Source organism: Lagenorhynchus albirostris, chromosome 12 (assembly GCF_949774975.1).
Source record: "Lagenorhynchus albirostris chromosome 12, mLagAlb1.1, whole genome shotgun sequence".
Taxonomy (NCBI): Eukaryota; Metazoa; Chordata; class Mammalia; order Artiodactyla; family Delphinidae; genus Lagenorhynchus; species Lagenorhynchus albirostris.
In genome coordinates, this window is record NC_083106.1 from 53,427,189 (window position 1) to 53,448,073 (window position 20,885).

At 35.0% G+C, this 20,885-nt stretch overlaps 1 protein-coding gene across 6 annotated transcripts in view; it reads left to right on the forward strand.

Annotated features, from left to right (window-relative positions):
• Positions 1-20,499, forward strand: part of HACE1 (HECT domain and ankyrin repeat containing E3 ubiquitin protein ligase 1) — a 94,974-nt gene extending 74,475 nt beyond the window's left edge. For all 6 annotated transcript variants that reach the window (XM_060167787.1, XM_060167790.1, XM_060167789.1 and 3 more), the window contains 5 exons: positions 4,406-4,537; positions 11,019-11,117; positions 11,397-11,467; positions 18,242-18,355; positions 18,914-20,499. In XM_060167787.1, the coding sequence (XP_060023770.1) occupies positions 4,406-4,537; positions 11,019-11,117; positions 11,397-11,467; positions 18,242-18,355; positions 18,914-19,016 (519 nt within the window). In that variant the 3' untranslated portion in view covers positions 19,017-20,499. The remainder of the gene's footprint in view (positions 1-4,405; positions 4,538-11,018; positions 11,118-11,396; positions 11,468-18,241; positions 18,356-18,913) is intronic.
• Positions 20,500-20,885: the final 386 nt, after the last annotated feature.

Consider the following 20,885-nt stretch of genomic DNA (forward strand, 5'->3'; position numbering starts at 1 on the left):
AAGAGTATGAAAAAGAATATATATATATACGTATATATATATATAACTGAATCACTTTGCTGTACATCTGAAACTAACAAAGCATTGTAAATCAACTATAGTTCAATTTAAAAATTTAGTATGTTTTCCTCCATTTCATTTTTATTTGGTTAATACCTTATATTTTATTGCTAGTTTAATTTGATTTATTTCACATACAAGCACATTTGATACCCATCCAAGTACAAAATACAAGCTTGTCTATATAGATTATTTTTTATTTATTTTTTTTTATATAGATTATTGACTTAAAGTGGATTCCTATGTGTATCTTCAGAAAAGTATACTATGAGAGATCTTTTTATTACTCTGAAAACTTTTAAAACAGTTTAGGTCTAAGGTTCTCCATATTGAGTGTATGTATGTATTTTTAGATTGAGTTTTAAATTATCTTTAGTATCTTTTTGTCAGTGAAGGAGGACATACTTTCCTCTGCATTTTAGTCAGTATATTCTAAAAATTCACTTTAAAAATCACCAAATCCGGGGCTTCTCTGGTGGCGCAGTGGTTGAGAGTCCGCCTGCCGATGCAGGGGACACGGGTTCGTGCCCCGGTCCGGGAAGATCCCACATGCCGCAAAGCGACTGGGCCTGTGAGCCATGGCCACTGGGCCTGCGTGTCCGGAGCCTGTGCTCCGCAACAGGAGAGGCCACAACAGTGAGAGGCCCATGTACCGCAAAAAAAAAAAAAAAAAATCACCAAATCCTTGTAATGGTAACCTGAAGAGTCACTATTTTCAATGACTGAATTTGTTCTATGGAAACTGATGTAATAGGATTTTTATCAGACTATCAATCTTTATAACTAATTAGTGACCTTAAAAATAAGAATATATTGGTAAAGGATAAGTTATTGGAAAATGTTACATTGTAAAAATGTGCCTCTCTTTTTTCTTATATCTGCTTATTCCTGCAGAAGAAATCTGGTATCCTTTGAGTTTTCAGTGGAGAAATTTTCAGTGAAAACTCTTACATACCAGAGCAATAATAATCAAGTGGATAAGCCCAGGAAAGAAGCTTTTATTACTAAAGCATTTATATTCAAATGGTGAATTGAATTATGCCAGTCATAATGCCATTTTAAACTATTAATTTAAAAGTAAAACTAACTATTTCAAACAGTTTTACAAGTATGTCCAAGTTTATCAGCTTACTTGGGATAAGAACATTTTGCTTTCACTATTAAAAGTTAACTATTAGTTAAGTAAACATGATACATATATATCTCTTTCAAAAATCGTGAAAAAAATTTTCAAGAAGAAAAATAGCTTCAAAAAAAAGGTGTCAATTTTCAATGTTACCACCACTCCTCATAAGAAGACATAATTTAGATTCAAAGCCTGAAAAGAAGTTAAAATTTTAAGGAAGATTTCCAAGGGGTGATATTATTCATTGCACACATTCAGAAGACTAGGAGATAATTAAAACAAAATGTTTCTGTAACTAGACATGCAATTTAACTGGAACGTAATATCTGAAAGTTGAATCTCAATCTTAGTGTTTTTATTTTTCCCTTGGCACTTATTCTTTGCTTACCTATCTTATATCAGTTATGAGGCTCAGAGGTTGAGCTAGGAAAAAGTTGCTAAGGCTCTTTTTAATTTTGTTATCTCTATGCTGAGTCTTTGTAAGTTGAAAGCTTTCTATAAACATAACTATTTCACCAGAACAGGTACTAACTCAGATTCTTTAGTATAGTTAATTCTCCAATTTACTTCTGTGGCATCTGGTATTATCTTATGCCCTCAAAGAATTAACAGTACAACTCAGGTGGGAGCACGTATACATCTGTTGGGGATAAAAATACCCCCCACACCCAAGTTATATCATCTCTTTAAATACCTTAGAATGAAGTGGGATTTTAGGTTTCCTTTATATTTAATGTTTATTTGAACAACTCTTTATGCCAGTGTTTTGTGGACTGATTGTCATCTACATGTTGACTGTTTCCTTAGAGCATTTAAGGTATTTGATGTAGTTACTCAAGGGCATGAAGTGTGTGGATGAGTCACTTCGATGCCTTCGTAGGTGGTGGGAATGCAACCAGTGTATTTCTGTACAGTATGAACCGTCAGAATGTTAGTGTATGATAATAGTGGATGTTCATAGTAATAATTGTGTCATCAAGAACACGTTAATGTGTGTTACTCTCTCTGAGGATGTGCTCTTTAAGGAGGCAGGGAAACATTTTAGAAGCAGCTGGATTCAGATTTTTTCTCTTAAACACAGTTGTCTTTCAACTACCTGGAAAACTCTTACTTTACTAAACAACTCAGGAGACTTTGTGATGGCTTGGATTTTATTTTACTGAGAAATAATTAGACCAAGATTTGTCCATATTTAAATTAACTTAATGTGGAGACTGGTATCTGGAGGAGCTGATTTTTCACAAATTGATATCTAATAACTGTGGGCCAGAGCTACAAAAATAAATGTGGGAAATAATATTAGAGGGGACATTAGTATATTTGTGAAATTAATTTTTAAAAATAGAATGTATGAGGAAATAATAGGAATTAATTGATAGAAAAGAGTGTGTACTATTCTGATAAATATGGAATACAATGGCAAATTAAAATAAAGTGCACTTGAGCAGTTCATGCTTCATAATTTGAGGTCTTGAATAATTATTAGTGAATAGTACCTTAAGATTATAAAAGCAAAACATCTTGAGAGAAATATATAATTATTAATGAATGAATGGAGGAGAAAAATTTTAGTATGTTCATTAAGCAGTTTAGTTAGAACAGACATCAGTTAAAAGATAATCACGTGTTAATGCTGAAATCATTGCTGGTTATTACTTGGAAGTGTGTTATATATATTATTTTTTTAGATTGGATCCTGAAAATTTAGTTTGTGTTTCTGTTTGATTGTTTGGCACACATTTCTATTTCCCTCTCTCTAGTAACTACCTGGATGTAACTTGTAGAAACTGATTAATTCCTATACAATGGAGAAGAACCTTTGGGCGGTTGGGAGTGGGATTTGGGGTGGGAGTAGATTGAATAGCAGAGACAGTAGCTTTCCCCGTGCCAGATTGCAGAAGGAGCCGTGCAGGGTTTGGGGAGAGCTGTGAGTAATCCATTGTGACAATTCTGTAGGTCTGAGATGTATGGAGAATTCATAGCCGGAATCATGTATAACTTGCTGGCTCAGTGCCTGACGTTTTTTTGGCAGGGGGAACAGAGCATCAGATTAGTGCCAAAAAAAAAAAAATATATTAAAGGAAGGGGCCTAAAATAGGTTTTCTCCCTCTGTGTTTAGAGCATTCATTCCTGGGAGGTGAGAACCATATACAGCATGTTGCTTTTAACTCTAAAAGTTTCACTTAGTTGTAATTTAAAATATATGAATAATGACAATGGTAGGGTTTATGTACAGAGAGTGATGATAATTCATTTTGTTTGAGCCAAAATACATTTTTTTAGTTAAATTTTAAGAGACACTGTTCTAGATGATGGTGATGTGTATTTTAAAAGAAAATGTGTGAAAATAGGTTACCTTAACTCAGAATCAAATAGGCTACACTTAAATGAGTCTTTTTATCAGGTTCTAAGTGTGTTTTAAATGAATTTGTAGAATGTATGCATTCATCACATTATTTGTTGAACACTTACAAAGTGACAGCCTCTTTTTTAAGAGCTGAGGATATATACTGGTAAACAAAACAGAGCCCCTGCTTACAGAGAGATTACAGTCTAGTAAGAGATTTCAGTCAGAGAAACCAGGAAGTATAGAGACAAGGAGGCCTGAGCAAGCTTGTGTTTGGGGGATAGAGTGAGGGAGCAAAGGGGAAAGTGGAAGGAAATGAGATGAGAGCAAGGCAGAGGCTGGGTCATTTAGGGCCTTATGGACTAGGAAAGGAGTTTGGACTTCAATCCAAGTGTCATAGGAAGTCATTGTAGGGTTTTGAGAAGGAGGGTATGTGATCTGAGTTATATATAAAAAATCTATACGTAATTTTAAAAAGTCACTCTGGTGTGGTGAAGAAGCAGTAACAGAGGCAAACAGAGGCAGCAGTGATACCAGATGTTGCAGTAATCCGGGTGAGAGATTATGACGGCTTGGACCAAGGTGCTAAAAGTGGAGGTCGTGAGACAAGGTCTGATTGAGAATGTTTTTTCAGGTAGATCTGATAGCACTTGCTGATAGAGGGTGTGAGAGAAACCTGGGTGATTGATTCTTAGGATTTTGGCCTAAACAGGTTAGTGAATGGTAGATTACTGGTTTGCTGAGGTGTATGAATATTTCTGCCAAATTAATTCTAAACCTTTACCTCTTAAATGAGAAATGATTATATCAATAGTGTCTTAAGTACGTGAAATTAAAAAGAAATCATCACAGAAACTTTTTTTTTTTAATAGGCGGAGTATGTCCAGCTTGTCACTGAACTTCGAATGACAAGAGCCATTCAGCCTCAGATTAATGCTTTTTTACAGGGCTTTCATATGTTCATTCCACCTTCCCTCATACAACTTTTTGATGAATATGAATTGGTAAGGAAAAACATCACTTCTTTTTTTAAAATTATTATTTATTTTTGGCTGTGTTGGGTCTCCGTTTTTGCGCGCGGGCTTTCTCTAGTTGCGGCGAGTGGGGGCTACTCTTTGTTGTGGTGCTCGGGCTTCTTATTGTGGTGGCTTCTCTTGTTACAGAGTGTGGACTCTAGGAGCGCAGGCTTCAGTAGTTGTGGCACATGGGCTTAATTGCTCCGCGGCATGTGGGATCTTCCTGGACCAGGGCTTGAACCCGTGTCCCCTGCATTGGCAGGCGGATTCTTAACCATTGCACTACCAGGGAAGTCCCAAACATCAGTTCTTTTGTTGTTATGCAACACAACACAAAACTCCAATTGATGTAGTTTAGAAATAATTTTGGAGCACAATGATGAATGGAATAATGTAGAAGACATTATGGTTTAATGTTGATTTTTAGGGAGGTATAAGATTTGTGATTGTGCTTCTCTTAAGGTTAATAACCAGATTAGCAATTTCTTAATGTGGAATGGAGTGAGCTGGTGATAAAGAAAAATGTAATGTATTTCCAAAGTGTTCTACGTGGGAGATGTTGAAGGCCAATCTTCCCAAAAGCAATATTCACATTATTTCTAAATTTTTTGTTTGGCTGTATGAGGTAAAGGATACTGATAGTAACTTCTTGTACCTTTTATTTTTTCCAAAAATAAAAATTGACTGAGGGATTTTCTTGTATTTCTGTTATCTTCTCCAGCTTCTTGTTTCATCATTATATAATTTTATAATTTTCCATTTTAACCATGTATGGAGTCCACTGTCTTTGCTGGCCCCTAGTCTTTAATGAATGTTTTGTTTTGCTTCTTTAATTTGCTTGCCCTTTACTGTGATCTAACAGGATTTCTGATTTTATATGAATTATGTCTGCATTTTCCCCCATTTCCTTTTTTCTCTTTTATTTTTGGTAATAAATTATTTGTAAGCTCTTTGAGTTGTCTAACTCCTTAATAAAACCACACAATATTTTAAATAGAGTACAGCTGCTTTCTTAGTTTGGAATAATAAATTTTAGATCAGTGGAAAAGTGTCCTTTGGCTTTTATTCTGTCTCATAAAATTAGTTTCACCCTATGCCTTTCATTTTAATATATGAATAAGTACAATGGTGTGTACCGGTTAATTTTACATATACCAGTATTTTCAATTTATCACTCATAGTATGTCTTAGTATAGTAGTGGACAAAATTTGCTAAATAATGTTGAAGTCCATGGTGACTTAGTTTCACTAAATGTTAGTTTTGAGGTTTTTTTGTTGTGTTTTTACGGTTAAGATGAATGGTTTTATTTAGCATAGACTTGTCTAGTTTTTGTATAACCATAAAAGTTACTATTTTTAGTATTTAAAAATGGAGGCATACTTATGAATTGTTAAGCAGAAAATTACATTATTTTCTGGACCTATGTATAAAAAACAAATAGCAACAACACAAATAACTGAGAAAAACTTTGCCTCATAATTTACTGATACTGAGTTTAATGAAACTTTTTATTGAACTACAATATACATGAGAAAAGTACATGCATCATAAATGTATAGCTTGATGAATTTTCACAAACTGTATACACCCATGAAACAGCACCCAGATCAAGAAACTGAGAAATCCTAACACCCCAGATCCCTCTCATGTCCTCTTCCAGTCACTCTGACCCCTCATGGGTATCCACTCTCCTGGCTTCTAATAATATAGACTAGGTTACCTGTTTTTGAACTTAATGTAAATGGAATAATCACCTAGAATATATCTGACTTCTTTAGCACAGCTTTTTGTTTGTGAGAATCATGTGTATTATTGCAAGCAGTTGTAATGTGTTCATTTTCATTGCTCTGTAGTACTTTCATTGTGTTAATATACTTTTTTTTTTGGTCTTTTCTACTCTTGATGGACATTTGGTGGGTAGTTTTCAGTTTCAGGCTATTGTGTAGATTATATATCTTGGAGTGGAATTGCTGGGATTTAGGGGGTGCATTTATTCCATTAGGGTAGATACTAGCAAGTAGTTTTCCAGAGTAGTATGTCAGTTTACACTCGCACCAACAGGTTATGAGAGTTCTGGGTATTCTGCATCCTAAACAGCATTTGATATTTTTCTTTTTTATTTTTACCATTCAGGTGGAATAGTAGTGGTATTTCCTGGTGATTTTAATTTGTATTTCCCTGGTATTGAGTGTGTTTTTATTGGCCATTTGTGTACTCTGTTTTTGAAGTGTTCAAGTAATTTGTCCATTTTTCTGTTGTGTTTTCTGTTTTTTGTGTTTTTTTAAACACTGATTTGTAGGAATCTTTATATATTCTTTATAGGAGTCTTTGTTAGATATATGTATTATGAAGATCTTCTACTCTGGTGTCTTTTAACTAATAAAAGTTTTTAGTTTTAACGCAGTTCAGTTTATCACTTGTTTTTTCTCTTCTCTTTTTTTTTTAAATGAATGGAGCTTTTTGTGTCCTGTTTAAGAAACTGTTTCTTATTCCAAGGTCATGAAAGTGTTTTCCTGTATTTTCTTCTGAAAACTTTATTCCTTTGTCTTTTACATTTAGGTTTGCTACTGGTAAGTTTTTAATTGTGGTTCTTACATTAGAAGTTAGGTCAGGATTCCTAGTCTGTCTTCTACTCTGGCTTTACTAAGTTGAGCTGATTCAGATGGTGGGATTGTTTTGGAAGAGCAGTGTTGTTGGCATGATGCTTACTTATGCAGTGATGATAATTATTATTATTAAACACTTAGTATTTGCCAGGTACTTCATGTGTATTAACTTTTAAAACCTTCACATCAGACCCCTGAGGTAACTTCTTATTCCCATTTTACAGATGAGGAAAACTAGGCCAAAGAAGGTATGGGACCTGCTCATGTTCACAGAGTATGTGTTACAGCCAGACTGTGAACCCATGGTCTCTGACCACAGCCCAGTCTCTCTTCATCAGTATTGCCTCTCAGTGGCGTGAACTATATAAGTAGGACTTGGTTTTAGAACCTTTGGTGTGACTTTGTGTCTTTCGTAGGAAAGGGCTCTGCTACACTGGGATAGAAAACTTTTTAAATAAGTTTGTGCAAACATCTAAGCTAGATGTTCATCAGAGTTAAAGGATACTGGTTAGATTCTAGAGTTTTAGTGAAAAGAAGGTATCCAGTAGCATCAGTGTCCTTAACTGGATGTGTATTCATCCATTTGTGGACAGAACGCAGTCTCAAGTCAAGAGGTGATTATCAGGTTCAAAAATGGTGACAACATTTTGTGATTACTGTATCTATAACATTATTACAGTTGAGGGGTTCCTCAAATGTCTGAGGGACTGTCCTGCCATACTGTGCTGCTTATGAGTTTATCCATGGTGGTACCAGGATATTAAAACACTGAGTCATGTAAACTCTAGGTAAGCTAAGAGCTGTGAACACCTGCATGACTCAGTTCCTGACTATTAGTTTATGGGTTATATATGTTGTACCTAATTAATTCCAACAGACCAATTCAGTTATTTTGTCACTCTCCTGGTGGTCCAGTGGTTAAGATTTTGCTTTCCAATGCAGGGGGTGCAGCTAAGATCCCACATGCCTCAGGGCCAAAAAACCAAAACATAAACAGAAGCAGTATTGTAACAGATTGAACAAAGACTTTAAAAATGGTCCACATCAAAAAAATCTTAAAGTAAATAGGGGCTTCCCTGGTGGCACAGTAGTTAAAAGTCTGCCTGCCAATACAGGGGACACGGGTTCGAGCCCTAGTCTGGGAAAATCCCACATGCTGCGGAGCAGCTAAGCCCATGAGCCACAACTACTGAAGCCCGCGCGCCCGGAGCCCGTGTTCCGCGACAAGAGAAGCCACCGCAATGAGAAGCCCGCGCACTGCAATGAAGAATAGCCCCCACTCGCCGCAACTAGAGAAAAGCTCACACGTAGCAACAAAGACCCAACACAGCCAAAAATAAAGTATATAACTTTAAAATATATATATTAAAAAAATAATAAATTATTGATTGGGATTTAAAATCTTTTTGTTATATGCATATGTACTTTGTATTGTGGACTTCCAATTTCGTCTGTTTTCAGTCAGTTTAATAACTTTTTTTGCCCAGGTGTTAAATGGGATAATAAAGATCTTTTGTCCTCTTCACAAAGTCATAACATATGATGTTCATGAAATGCTTCAAATTTCTTGAGAGAATATCCTCTCACTCATTTTTATTCACAATTATTAACAGTGAAAGCATACTTAATATTATTAAAAGCTTATCTTCAGCCTAGAAGGGAAGAGGATTAAACTCATGGGTACAAGAAACATGTAACAATCATCCATATTCCTTTTGGCAGATCTGTGTCAGGGTACTGCCAGGGAGCAGAATTTCCCCAGATGGTTCAAATAAAGAAACTTTAATGGAGGAACTTAAAGAGGCATGGGCAGGTTAAGAAGAAACAAGGTATGGTTGAGGCATCCAGAGAATAGCAACAGTGGAAAAGCCTTATCACCCCTAGAATTGAAGACAAGTGGAGGAAGTACTGTGAGGAGCCCGGTGAGAGCCTGAACCACCGGGGGCCACCAGGTGGCAGCTCTAGTTGAGGAGACATAGCTACTGCAAAGATGTACTGAAGCAGGGAGGGAGCAGAAAATGCCCTTACCTGCAGACTCCTGCCTGTTGCCCAGTGATGGAGCCCAACCTGAAACCAACAGGCAAGAGAGCCAGTCTGTGCCTCTTGGGGCATAGAATGTGCAAAGGAAGATGGAAAATGTATTTGGGGGTGATAAAATGCACCGTACCAGAATGATTTCATCTAGTTAAAGTATTTTATAATACTATGGCAAGGAGGACTAAAACACACCCTAGACAGGCAGTTCTCAAACTTTTTGGTCTTAGGACCCCTTAAAAGAAAAGAGTTTGTTTATGTGGTTTATAGTAATTGATACTTAACTGTATTTGAAATTCAAACAGAAATGTAAAATTTTTTACTAATTCACATAAAAATAACAATTCATTACATATTAACATAAATAAAACATTTAAGAAATTAAAACTGCATTTTCCAGAATAAAACAAAAATAGTGGGAGAAGTGGCATTGTTTTATATCTTTGCAAGTTTCTTTAATATCTGGCTTAATAGGAGAAACTGGGTTCTCATATCTGCTTCTGCTTATAATCTGTTGTGATATGTTGCTTGGTTGAACTAAATGGAGAAAATCCAGCCTCAGATACGTTGGAAAAGGGAGAACCTTGCAGACTCCTTAAATAGATCCCAGAAACACCCAAGAGTTCTGAGACACCACCTTACATTGGCCTTCATACTCTATACTAGGAGCATACTCTATACTAGGCAGGTATATATTATGAGGAATTGCTGTAGGAGAAGTGATTTTGAACCACATGGTATCTATCTCTGCAATAACAAACTCTGCTATTCTGGCTTGTCGGTGTTAAGCTTAGGCTAGTTATTACCTCACTTTACTGTGTAAACACATCCAACTGTGAAATACGGGCTGATTCAGAGATTTGGACAAGCCTTTTTCATGTTCTCTTTTCTCTTGGGGAACATGATGGTAAATACTTTTGCCATTATTAATTCATTCTTAGTTATTAGATTGATATTTTGTTTGTTTGATGATCTTCCTGGAAAAAAGAAGGATACCAAAAGTCATTAGTAGGAAAATTGCATTTTTTTTTCACCTTGGAGAAATTTGACTTGAAAGTTGGATTGGAATTATTCCAGAATAGAGTTCTTCAAAGGCCTAAATGTGTTTTGGTTTTTTAAAAATAATAACTATTTTTATTATAATAACTCCTTTTTTTCCTAGTGATTAGGGTTTCTTGATCTTTTCGTTTGCTTAACCCAGATTTATTTAGGTCTTTGTTTTCACTTTCATACTGAGAGTACAGTATTTTTATAGAATTTAACAAATTCATAAAATATATATAAATCAAAGATGATAATGTTCACAAAATTATTGCACATATAAACTGTTGTGGCATGTGAGTTTCTATATAAAGGTAAACTGTTATCTCATGGTTTTGTTTTTTTTTTTTTGTGGTACGCGGGCCTCTCACTGCTGTGGCCTCTCCCGCTGCGGAGCACAGGCTCCGGATGCACAGGCCCAGTGGCCATGGCTCACGGGCCCAGCCACTCTGCGGCATGTGGGATTCTCCCGGACCGGGGCACGAACCCGTGTCCCCTGCATCGGCAGGTGGACTCTCAACCACTGCGCCACCAAGGAAGCCCTATCTCATGTTTTAATTAAATTGTATCAGTGTAGAGACATCTCCACATCTCACAATATTTGAGATTATTAGTATCAAGGGTTCTCTCTCAGGTAGTACTTGTTATTGATGACTTGCAGACACTGTTACAAAAATAAATCAGTTTTACATGGGATTAGTTTCTAATTAAGGCAAATTTACTATTTAAATGTAATCACTTTTTTCCCCAGAGAAGACTAATGAAATATTTTGCTTCTTCCCCAAAGGAGCTACTGCTTTCTGGCATGCCAGAAATTGATGTGAGTGATTGGGTAAAAAATACTGAATACACAAGTGGCTATGAAAGAGAAGATCCAGTTATTCAGGTAAAGTCTCTCCAGAGCTTAGAATGAAGTTAAGTTTTGCTATTTAATCTTGTAAGCTTTTCAGCACTATTGGATGAAAACCTACATTAATTAACAAAGTAAAGTTTTCCCCTAAATCTTCTCATGGGAATTGCATATGAGCGCTTTGTATGAAATCTTTTTTGATAAATGAGTTTCATGGAATAAAATATGCTTTATGAATATTGCATATTTCTCTGGTACTAAGAAGCCTGCAGTTGCTCTGAAATATGAGCTAAGTTTTTTATTGTTGTTTTTAAGTGGTTCTGGGAAGTTGTGGAAGATATTACTCCAGAGGAGAGAGTTCTTCTGTTGCAGTTTGTTACTGGCAGGTAAGAAGTGTTTTTATGATAATGTGGAAAGAATTTAATAGATTCCATTTCTAATGGCTTAGACATAGACAACTCAAAATGAATTATTACTCTGAATTGTCAATTTCTTACCTCCTTTTCCATTTTTTTAGATATTAAACAAAGGTTTATTTAGGCATTAAAGTTAAAACATATAGTAGTGCTCAATAAATGTTTATTTAAGGTATAAAAGATAAACTGTTCCAATCAGGACTATCAGCATGTATATTATATTTTATAACTTGGTAGTCTTTTCATTCTGCAGGTAAGTCAATGATAGTAGCCAACATTTGTTGCTGGGACAACACACACACACACACATGCACACAATACATAATAATACCCATACACAGCAGTTTTTCTCCAATTCTTATCAAACTTTAAAGTCTTAAGATTTGTGGCCTGAAAAATAATTTGTGATACCATACTTTGAAAAGTCTACTTTTGGAACCAATTAAATATCATAGATATTAGAAAACTAGATGATTTAAACCTCTTCTAACTTACATTTCTGAAAGATGTAAAAGAAAAGGTCTGATTTTCATTCTTTTTTTAAAAAAATTAATTTATTTTTTATTTATTCATTTTTGGCTGCATTGGGTCTTCATTGCTGCGCATGGGCTTTCTCTAGTTGTGGTGAGCGGGGGCTACTCTTTGTTGTGGTTCACGGGCTTCTCATTGCGGTGGCTTCTCTTATTGCGGACCACAGGCTCTAGGCATGTGGGCTCAGTAGTTGCGGCTCGCGGGCTCTAGAGCGCAGGCTAAGTAGATGTGGCGCACGGGCCTAGTTGCTCCGCGGCATGTGGGATCTTCCCAGACCAGGGCTCGAACCCGTGTACCCTGCATTGGCAGGTGGATTCTTAACCACCTCGCCACCAGGGAATTCCTGATTTTCATTCTTGATAAGTTAGAATTTCATCTGTGTCCTTCTATTTATGAAAATATAGTTTAGTCATTCCATTATAAATGTACATGGTTCTTCTAAGAAAGTTGGAACACAGAAAATTAGAAGAAATAGAAAAACCATCACCTGCCAGCAATAAGCACTGTAAATAATTTGATGTATCTTTTTCCTACCTGTTTTAAAAACATAGTGTGACTATATATCTATCTTATATATATGTAATTTAAAGTCAACTGTTTTTATTTTTAAAGTAGTTCATAACCATTATAGAAAATTTTGAAAATGGAGACTATAGATATAAGAAAATGAAAATCCCATTAATTAATTACTATTTAGAGATAACATTATTAATATTTTGCTGTATTTTCTTAGTTTTTTAGGTATATAATTAGAAAAATATACATTATATACCTATATAATATATACTATGTACCTAATTTCAAAGAATAAAACATGAATTATTCACAGATTATAGACTAAAGTTATGAAAGAAAATCTTGTCAGTTTTTTTTTTTTTTTGGCTACTTAGTGCCAGAAATACCTAGAGATTTGAGTAATTTAATAAAAAGCGTTAAGGGCTACCCTGGTGGCACAGTGGTTGAGAGTCCACCTGCCGATGCAGGGGGCATGAACCCATGTCCCCTGCATCGGCAGGCGGACTCCCAACCACTGCGCCACCAGGGAAGCCTGACAATTCAAATTTTTAAAAAATCACCTTTAATATCAGTCTCTGAATATAATCACTTAACATTTTGGTTATTTTTCTAAAATTTTTCTCACATATATAATTTTTTATTTTTAAAAAACATTGTTCCTATTTTATAACTTTTGAATTTAGCAATATATCATTAAACATTGTTTCATTTATAGATCTAGTTTTTTAAATGGCTGTCTATTCTTCAGTCTATGGACCTCCCTTAATTGATATAGTCCTTTATTGCTACATTTTCCTGTTTATGAATAATGCTGAATAAGGAAATCTTGTGCTTTATACACTTGCAGCCCAGTTTGATTATTTATAAATATAGGATAAATGTAATATATAGGATATATAGGATAAAAATATAGGATAAATTCTTAGAAGGGAAATTTTTAGATACAAAAGTGTATAAATTTTTATAACCTTGAGACATTTTTCATTTAACCTACAGAAAAATATCAGTATTCACCTCAGCCTATTTCTTTTATTCTATCAATACAGGATGTAATCATTTTTATTTTCATAGTTTCATATATGTATGGTGTGGTGTGGATTTCCTTTGTTTTTTGCACATTATTCTACCATCATTTTCAAAAATTTGGTTTTAAATGTTCTTTATATATAGGGACATTAACTCTGCAAATATCTTTCCCAGTTTATCATTTGCCTTTTAATTATATTAAGTTAAACATACAGATTTCCCTGTAATTTAGATTATAAATTTAATTTATAAAAATTATGTAATGAAAGTGCTAAATTAGGTTGCAAGTTTATTATCAGTACTTTCCTTATGTTTTTAAAATAAATTCTTCCGTACTCCCAAGATTTTGTATATATATGTTTATCTACCTTTTTTTCTGTAACTTTTTTGTGGTTTCTGTTTTTACTTACCAATTTTTAAGCCATCTGGACTTTATTTTGGTTTATGTTATAAGGCAGGGCTCTTTGATTATTTTTCTAAGCAGTTTATATTTAAACACCATTTAATAAATTATTATATTTTCCTTCATGATTCAGTTGGTATGAGTCTTTAAGATGTAGAAAACAATTATTCAAGTTCTTTAGTACTAAAAATGTCTGTTAGATTGCTGCTCTTGTAGAATAAAAAACACTTTGATTAGTAATACACTGTACGTCTCCCGTGTCAATAGTACAGTCATAGTTAGCAGTGCTGAAAAGAACTGTACTGTTTACTATTTAATTGGTCGAGAAGTGTAGCTGCGAATCCATTTAAACTGAGATGAAGAATGTGGGTAAGGAGTAGAAGCCAAGAGGGAGGAGATATGGGGATATATATGTATGTATAGCTGATTCACTTTGTTATAAAGCAGAAAGTAACACACAATTGTAAAGCAATTATAAAGAGGTTAAAAAAAAAAGAGTAGAAGCCAAGGAAGCTGAGGGGAAACTACATGGAGCTAAGCTTTACCTTCAGGTTGAAGAATCCACTTTTCAGCACTTAGTCTACATGGAGTCCTTGTTTTGAACTCAAACTAAGTCTTAAGTTCTTTTATTGTTGTTTTTTTTGTTTGCGGTAGGCGGGCCTCTCACCGCTGTGGCCTCTCCCGTTGCGGAGCACAGGCTCCGGATGCGCAGGCCCAGCGGCCATGGCTCACGGGCCCAGCCGCTCCGCGGCATGTGGGATCCTCCCGGACCGGGGCACGAACCCGTGTCCCCTGCATCGGCAGGCAGACTCTCAACCACTGCGCCACCAGGGAAACCCTTAAGTTCTTTTAAACCTTAACTTTCCTTTTACACTAGACCCAGTTATCAATAGGTATTGCCTTTGCCATTCTAGACCTAGAGTGTGTGTGGTTTTTTTTTTTTCCACTTTTTGGAAAATTCTATCGTTTATATTTAGATTGTAAAATGTCTTTCTCTGTGTCCATAGTATAATTTAAAAGAATCTTACTAAAGAGTCAAATGTGTTCCAGTTGTAGAAGCAAGAATCTGTATCAACAGTAACTTTAAAATATTTTTATGGTGGTGACAATATTTTGTTTATCTACAAGGCTGTCTTAAATGTCTTACTCTTGTTTCATTATCTGTTAAGAATAATGAAAGTCAGACTTGATGATTTGTGTATAAAATAGAAATATTTCATTTTTATTAACTGTAATTTTACATTGTATATGTCAGGTGTCATAGTACTCAACCAAAGACCATTTATTTTTCTCATACATGCTTAAGCTTGATGAGCCATAATCTTAGCTAAGATCCACTGGTTATTCAAGTGTGGGGCCCAGTCATTGTAGTTTAGAGGAAGAGGAGTAAGGTTTCAGAGATTGTTTGTGAATATCAGTTTACAGAAAAATTTCAATTTAGATATGAAAATTGGGGGATCATCTGATTTTTTAAGCTTATTTTTCAAAATTTATTTATATGAAAGACATTAGATTGATCATTCTGTTATTGAAATATTGTGATATAATTTGTGTAAGAATCAGTGTCCAAGGCTCTCTTCTCACCTTGTCCTGGTGAAGTGGAATACTTGTTTTTTTTTTTTTTTTTTTTTTTTGGAATACTTGTTTTTAAAGTCTGCCTCTGTAGGAAATTGAAAACAGCTTGCCTTTTATTCCTTTTCATTTTTGGTCACCTTTGTTAATTTTTTAGGCAAAGGGAAATATGCAGAAAGTAATGTTTCAGTTTATAGACATATTCAGGTCTTTAGATATTCTCTTTCCCTAAGTAGGAATTGCTCATGTGTTAGTGTTTTGTTAGCAAGATGCAGGCATCCTTTTTTTTTTTTTTTTGATGCAGGCATCCTTTTAACATTCACTTGGATTTCTAAAGTAAGCTTAGGCATTTCATCAATAAAGTGTTTAATAGCAACCAAACTACTTCCCAGCTAGAAAAGAAAAATGCTGGGAAGAGATCTGTTTATATTGGATTGTTTTTTTTTCCCCTGTGAATGTAAACATATCATCTTTGATTTCAGACAGAAAATCCTGGTGCATTATTCGACAGGTTTTTTTAGTGTGTGTGGTAAAACATACTTAATATTAAACATTTTAATCATTTTTAAGTGTACAATTCTGTGTACATCACATATTTGTGCAGCCATCACCACCATTCATCTCCTGAGCTTTTTATCTTTCTCAGTTGAAATTGTACCTATTAAACACTAACTTTCCATTTCCCCTACCCCCAGCCTCTGGCAATTACTGTTCTACTTTCTGTCTCTATGAATTTTATAATTTTTTAAATAGATTTATTTATTTATTTTTGGCTGTGTTGGGTCTTCGTTGCTGCTCATGGGCTTTCTCTAGTTGGCATTGAGCAGGGGCTACTCTTCATTGTGGTGCACGTGCTTCTCATTGTGGTGGCTTCTCTTGCTGTGGAGCACGTGCTCTAGGCACACGGGTCTTAGGCTCACGGGCTTCAGTAGTTGTGGCACGTGGGCCCAGTAGTTGTGGCTCGCGGGCTCTAGAACACAGGCTCAGTAGTCTCAGTAGTTGTGGCGCACGGGCTTAGTTGCTCCGCGGCATGTGGGATCCTCCCAGACCAGGGCTCGAACCCGGGTCCCCTGCATTAGCAGGTGGATTCTTAACCACTGTGCCACCAGGGAAGTCCCTCTATGAATTTGATTACTTTAGGTCCCTTATGTAAGTGGAATCATACATTATTTGCCTTTTTGTGACTGGCTTATTTCACCTAGCATAATGTCCTCGAGATTCATCCATATTGTAGCATATGTCCTTTTAAAGGTGGAATAGTATTCCATTGTATGTGTTTACCACAGTTTTCTTATCCTTTCATCCATGGACAGTTATTTGGGTTGAGTCCACTATTTGGCTATTGTGAATAATGCTGCTATGAACATGGATGTACAAATATCTGTTTGAGTCTCTACTTTCTATTCTTTTGGATATTTACTGTAATTCTATGGTTAGTTTTTTGAGAAACTGCGATAATGTTTTCCACAGTGGCTGCACAATTTTACATTTCCACCAGCAATTGCATAAGGGTTTCAATTTCTGCATGTCCTTTCCAATACTTGTTATTTTCTAGTGATCTTTTTTTTTTTAATAGTTATCTTAATGCCTATGAGGTGGTTATCTCAATGAGGTTTTGATTTGCATTTCCCTAATGACAAGTGATGTTGATTGAGCATCTTTTCGAATGCTTATAAGCCATCTGTGTATCTTCTTTGGAGAAATGTCTATTTGAGTCCTGTCCCTATTTTTTAAATTTTAAAAATTGTCCCTATTTTTTGTTGTTGTTACGTTGTAGGAGATCTATATATTTTCTTGATATTAATTCCTTGTCATATTTATGATTTCAAAATATTTTCTCCTGTGGCTCACATTTTCACTCAGTTCATGGTGTCCTTTGGCACACAAGTTTTTAATTTTGATGATGTCTAATTCATTTTTCTTTTGTTGCCTGTGCCTTTGGTGTCATATCCAAGAAATCATTACCAAATCCAGTGTCATGAAGTTTTTCCCCTGTATTTTCTTCTAAGAATTTTATAGTTTTAGCTCTTCATTTAGGCCTTTGATTCATTTTGAGTTAACTTTTTGTATATGGCGTTAGGTAAGAGTCCAACTTCATTTTTTTGTAGTGGATATCCAGTTTTCTCAACACAATTTGTTGAAAAGACTGTCCTTTTTCCATTGGAGATTCTTAGCGCACTTGTCAAAAACCATTTGGCCATATATTTAAGGGTTTATGTTGAGGTTCTCTATTCCATTGGTCTATGTATCTGTCTTTATGCCAGTGCCACACTGTTTTGATGACTGCAGTTTTGTAGTTTAAGTTTGGAAATTAGGAACTGTGAGACTTCTGAGTTTGTTCACCTTCCTCACTATGGTCTCACTATGGTCTCACTATGTTAGGGGACATCTGAAAAGAATACAACCAATGTGTAAATCTCTGGAAAGAGAAGTGTAAAGAATTTTCTAGTTTTCCCACCGTGTAAAACAATACAAAACAAAAACCCTTTGACTCTAGATTTTTTTCACAGACAGGGAAATCATTTGGATAACATGTAAGAGCCTCTGTTGCTTGAATTAATCAAGTAAGCCATTTATTTATTCAGCAAATATTTAGTGAACATCTACTAGATACTAGTCATTTTGCTAATTCGAAATATACCTGTTACCAAGATATTCCTTGCATGATTACGACTTACTAAGATATGAACTCTTAGTTCCAGGGTCCCACATGGTGGATTTGCTAATATCATGGGTGGAAGTGGATTGCAGAACTTTACAATTGCTGCTGTGCCATATACTCCAAATCTTCTACCGACTTCAAGCACATGGTATGTTAAATTGGTTTATTTAAATGCATTGCAAATTGTTCTGATTAATTTTGAATGATCAAAGGTCTAACTACTGTATTGCTGCATTGAGAGGAAAATCTCAACAGTGATCTCTATTCAGCATTTTGTAATCACTGATAAATAAGTAGCTACATAGTTTCTTGCCTTCCCCTTTTTTGGTAGGGAAAATGTTTGAGGAAACTACCTACCTGTACTCTAATTGAATATGTGTAGTTCAAGTATCACTAAAGTTACACTGTCATAAGTATCACTGAGTTACACCATCATTTCAAACTAAATTGCCCTATTGCTTATTTATTTTAGGCTGAAGGGAACTTATTTTCTTCTACTACATTTGCATGCTAAAGGAAACTGCAATGCAGCAGGGTTTTGTTTTTTTTTTTTCCTTTTTAAATACTACTTCAGGGTTTTCCAATTTGATTGCAAATTTAAGAGGGTGGTTTTACGTTAATTTTGAGTAGTGTTTTCACTGCTAGACAAAACAATAAAAAATTTCAGAGATTTCTTAGTTAATAGTGGTATGTTTTTCTTTTAAAGCATCAACATGCTCAAGTTACCTGAATACCCAAGTAAAGAAATACTCAAGGACAGACTTCTTGTGGCACTACATTGTGGCAGCTATGGTTACACAATGGCATAATGAAGTCTGGAAAATTCATCTGACTGCTGATGTGCAGTGCAGAGTCGCAGAAGTAATTTAGGAAACCGTCAACAGAAAAGCAGCCTAAATGCAGCCCACAGGCAAGGCTGATGTTTATTCATAAAGGATCAGGTTTTCTTTCTTCCCCCTCTCTTTTCCCTTTTATGTTTTCTCAGTTTGTGATACAATTAGAAAATATAAATCACAGTAGTCTTCATTTAAAAAATGCTAACTGAAAATAGTAGAAACTGTCCTTTTTCATATTTCTTTAATCTTATCCAAGAGTGTGTTAGGGCAGAATCTTATTCTACATTCCATGTCTGCTATGTAACTGTTCTGTTAAAAAGGTGTTGTCTCCTTTATTTTTCTATATAGTAAATTAATTAGGACATCCAGCTTGGTATGTCCTATTGCATGTAAAGTGCCGTTTATATTTTGGAAAACTGTTGTATAGAATGGATTAATTTACATTGTGTATAAAGCCACAAATATGTATTTTCCCATATTGAATCTATATTGCAGTGATGTTTTCTAGCCTTTCAGTATTTTAATATGTAAAGTTTAGACTGATGTGACTAATAAACAGCTGATGCAGTGACATCTAATTTATATATTAAAGCTTATGCTATATTGTATGAATTATCTGCATCTTTCAGTGGTCAGTTTTTCACATACATATATTGTCTCAAAGTTTTTCTTATGCCTTATTTTAATTTATATTTTAGATAAAATTAAAATACGATATTTTACTGGGTTTCTTTTTGTTACTGTTGTTTTATCTGTGAGCTCTAATGATAACATTTGAAAATGTAATCTGATGTGCAGATTACAATTTAAGTTTGTAATTTAATTTAATTTTTCCGTAAACTTTCTTTTTATTATTAGAATGTTGAGTTCAAGTGATGTATACGTAATACAAAGCAGTGGGTTTAATTTTAGGGTGTCTTTTTTTTTTTTTTTTTTGGCGGTGCACGGGCCTCTCACTGCCGTGGCCTCTCCCGCTGCGGAGCACAGGCTCCAGACGCGCAGGCCCAGGGCTATGGCTCATGGGCCCAGCCGCTCCGCGGCATGTGGGATCTTCCTGGACTGGGGCACGAACCCGTGTCCCCTGCATCGGCAGGCGGACTCTCAACCACTGCACCACCAGGGAAGCCTCTAGGGTGTCTTGGAAAAGACACAGTTGAGTAGTTACAGCATACCTTTTAGGGGAAGTAGGAACACTCAGACATTTAAAAATACTAACAGGGGAATTTGTAATGTTTAGGACCTTGCCTTTGGAAACTAAAAATAGATTATCCAGTGGCATCATTATTGGTAAAATGACTCTTATATGCATATTTTCTCATATGAGCAGCCACTGTATTTGTCACTGACAAATGTAGACAATGTATATCTGTCAATATAGGCAAATATGTATTGTATATACATGTATTTAGGCATATATGTTGAAAGCTTTGCTAAGTCATAAAACTTCTTTAATACATGTTTTTTGGTCCTCTTTTGTTATTGTGGGTTTTTTTTTTAATATTAAGAAAACATCTCTCAACAGATTACATTAAAAACTAAGAAATCTTTTAAAATTACTATTAGCCCTAAAATTAGGATTCAGATGCATTATTTACAACAAATGAAGCTAATAATTTTTAAAATGTTGGTTTTTGAAATTTAATTGTACAAGAGGTCATTGCCTTCTAACTTCAGCTAGGTAACTGATTTATTTAATATTACATTGCTTATAATTTTAGTATTTACAAACATTTATTTCTGTTTTTAATCATACATTGACTTTGTCAGATTGGTTCTTTTGCAGGTATTTATGGAGAGGAGATAATAAAACATTAAAAACCTCATGGTTTTATATCCATGAAT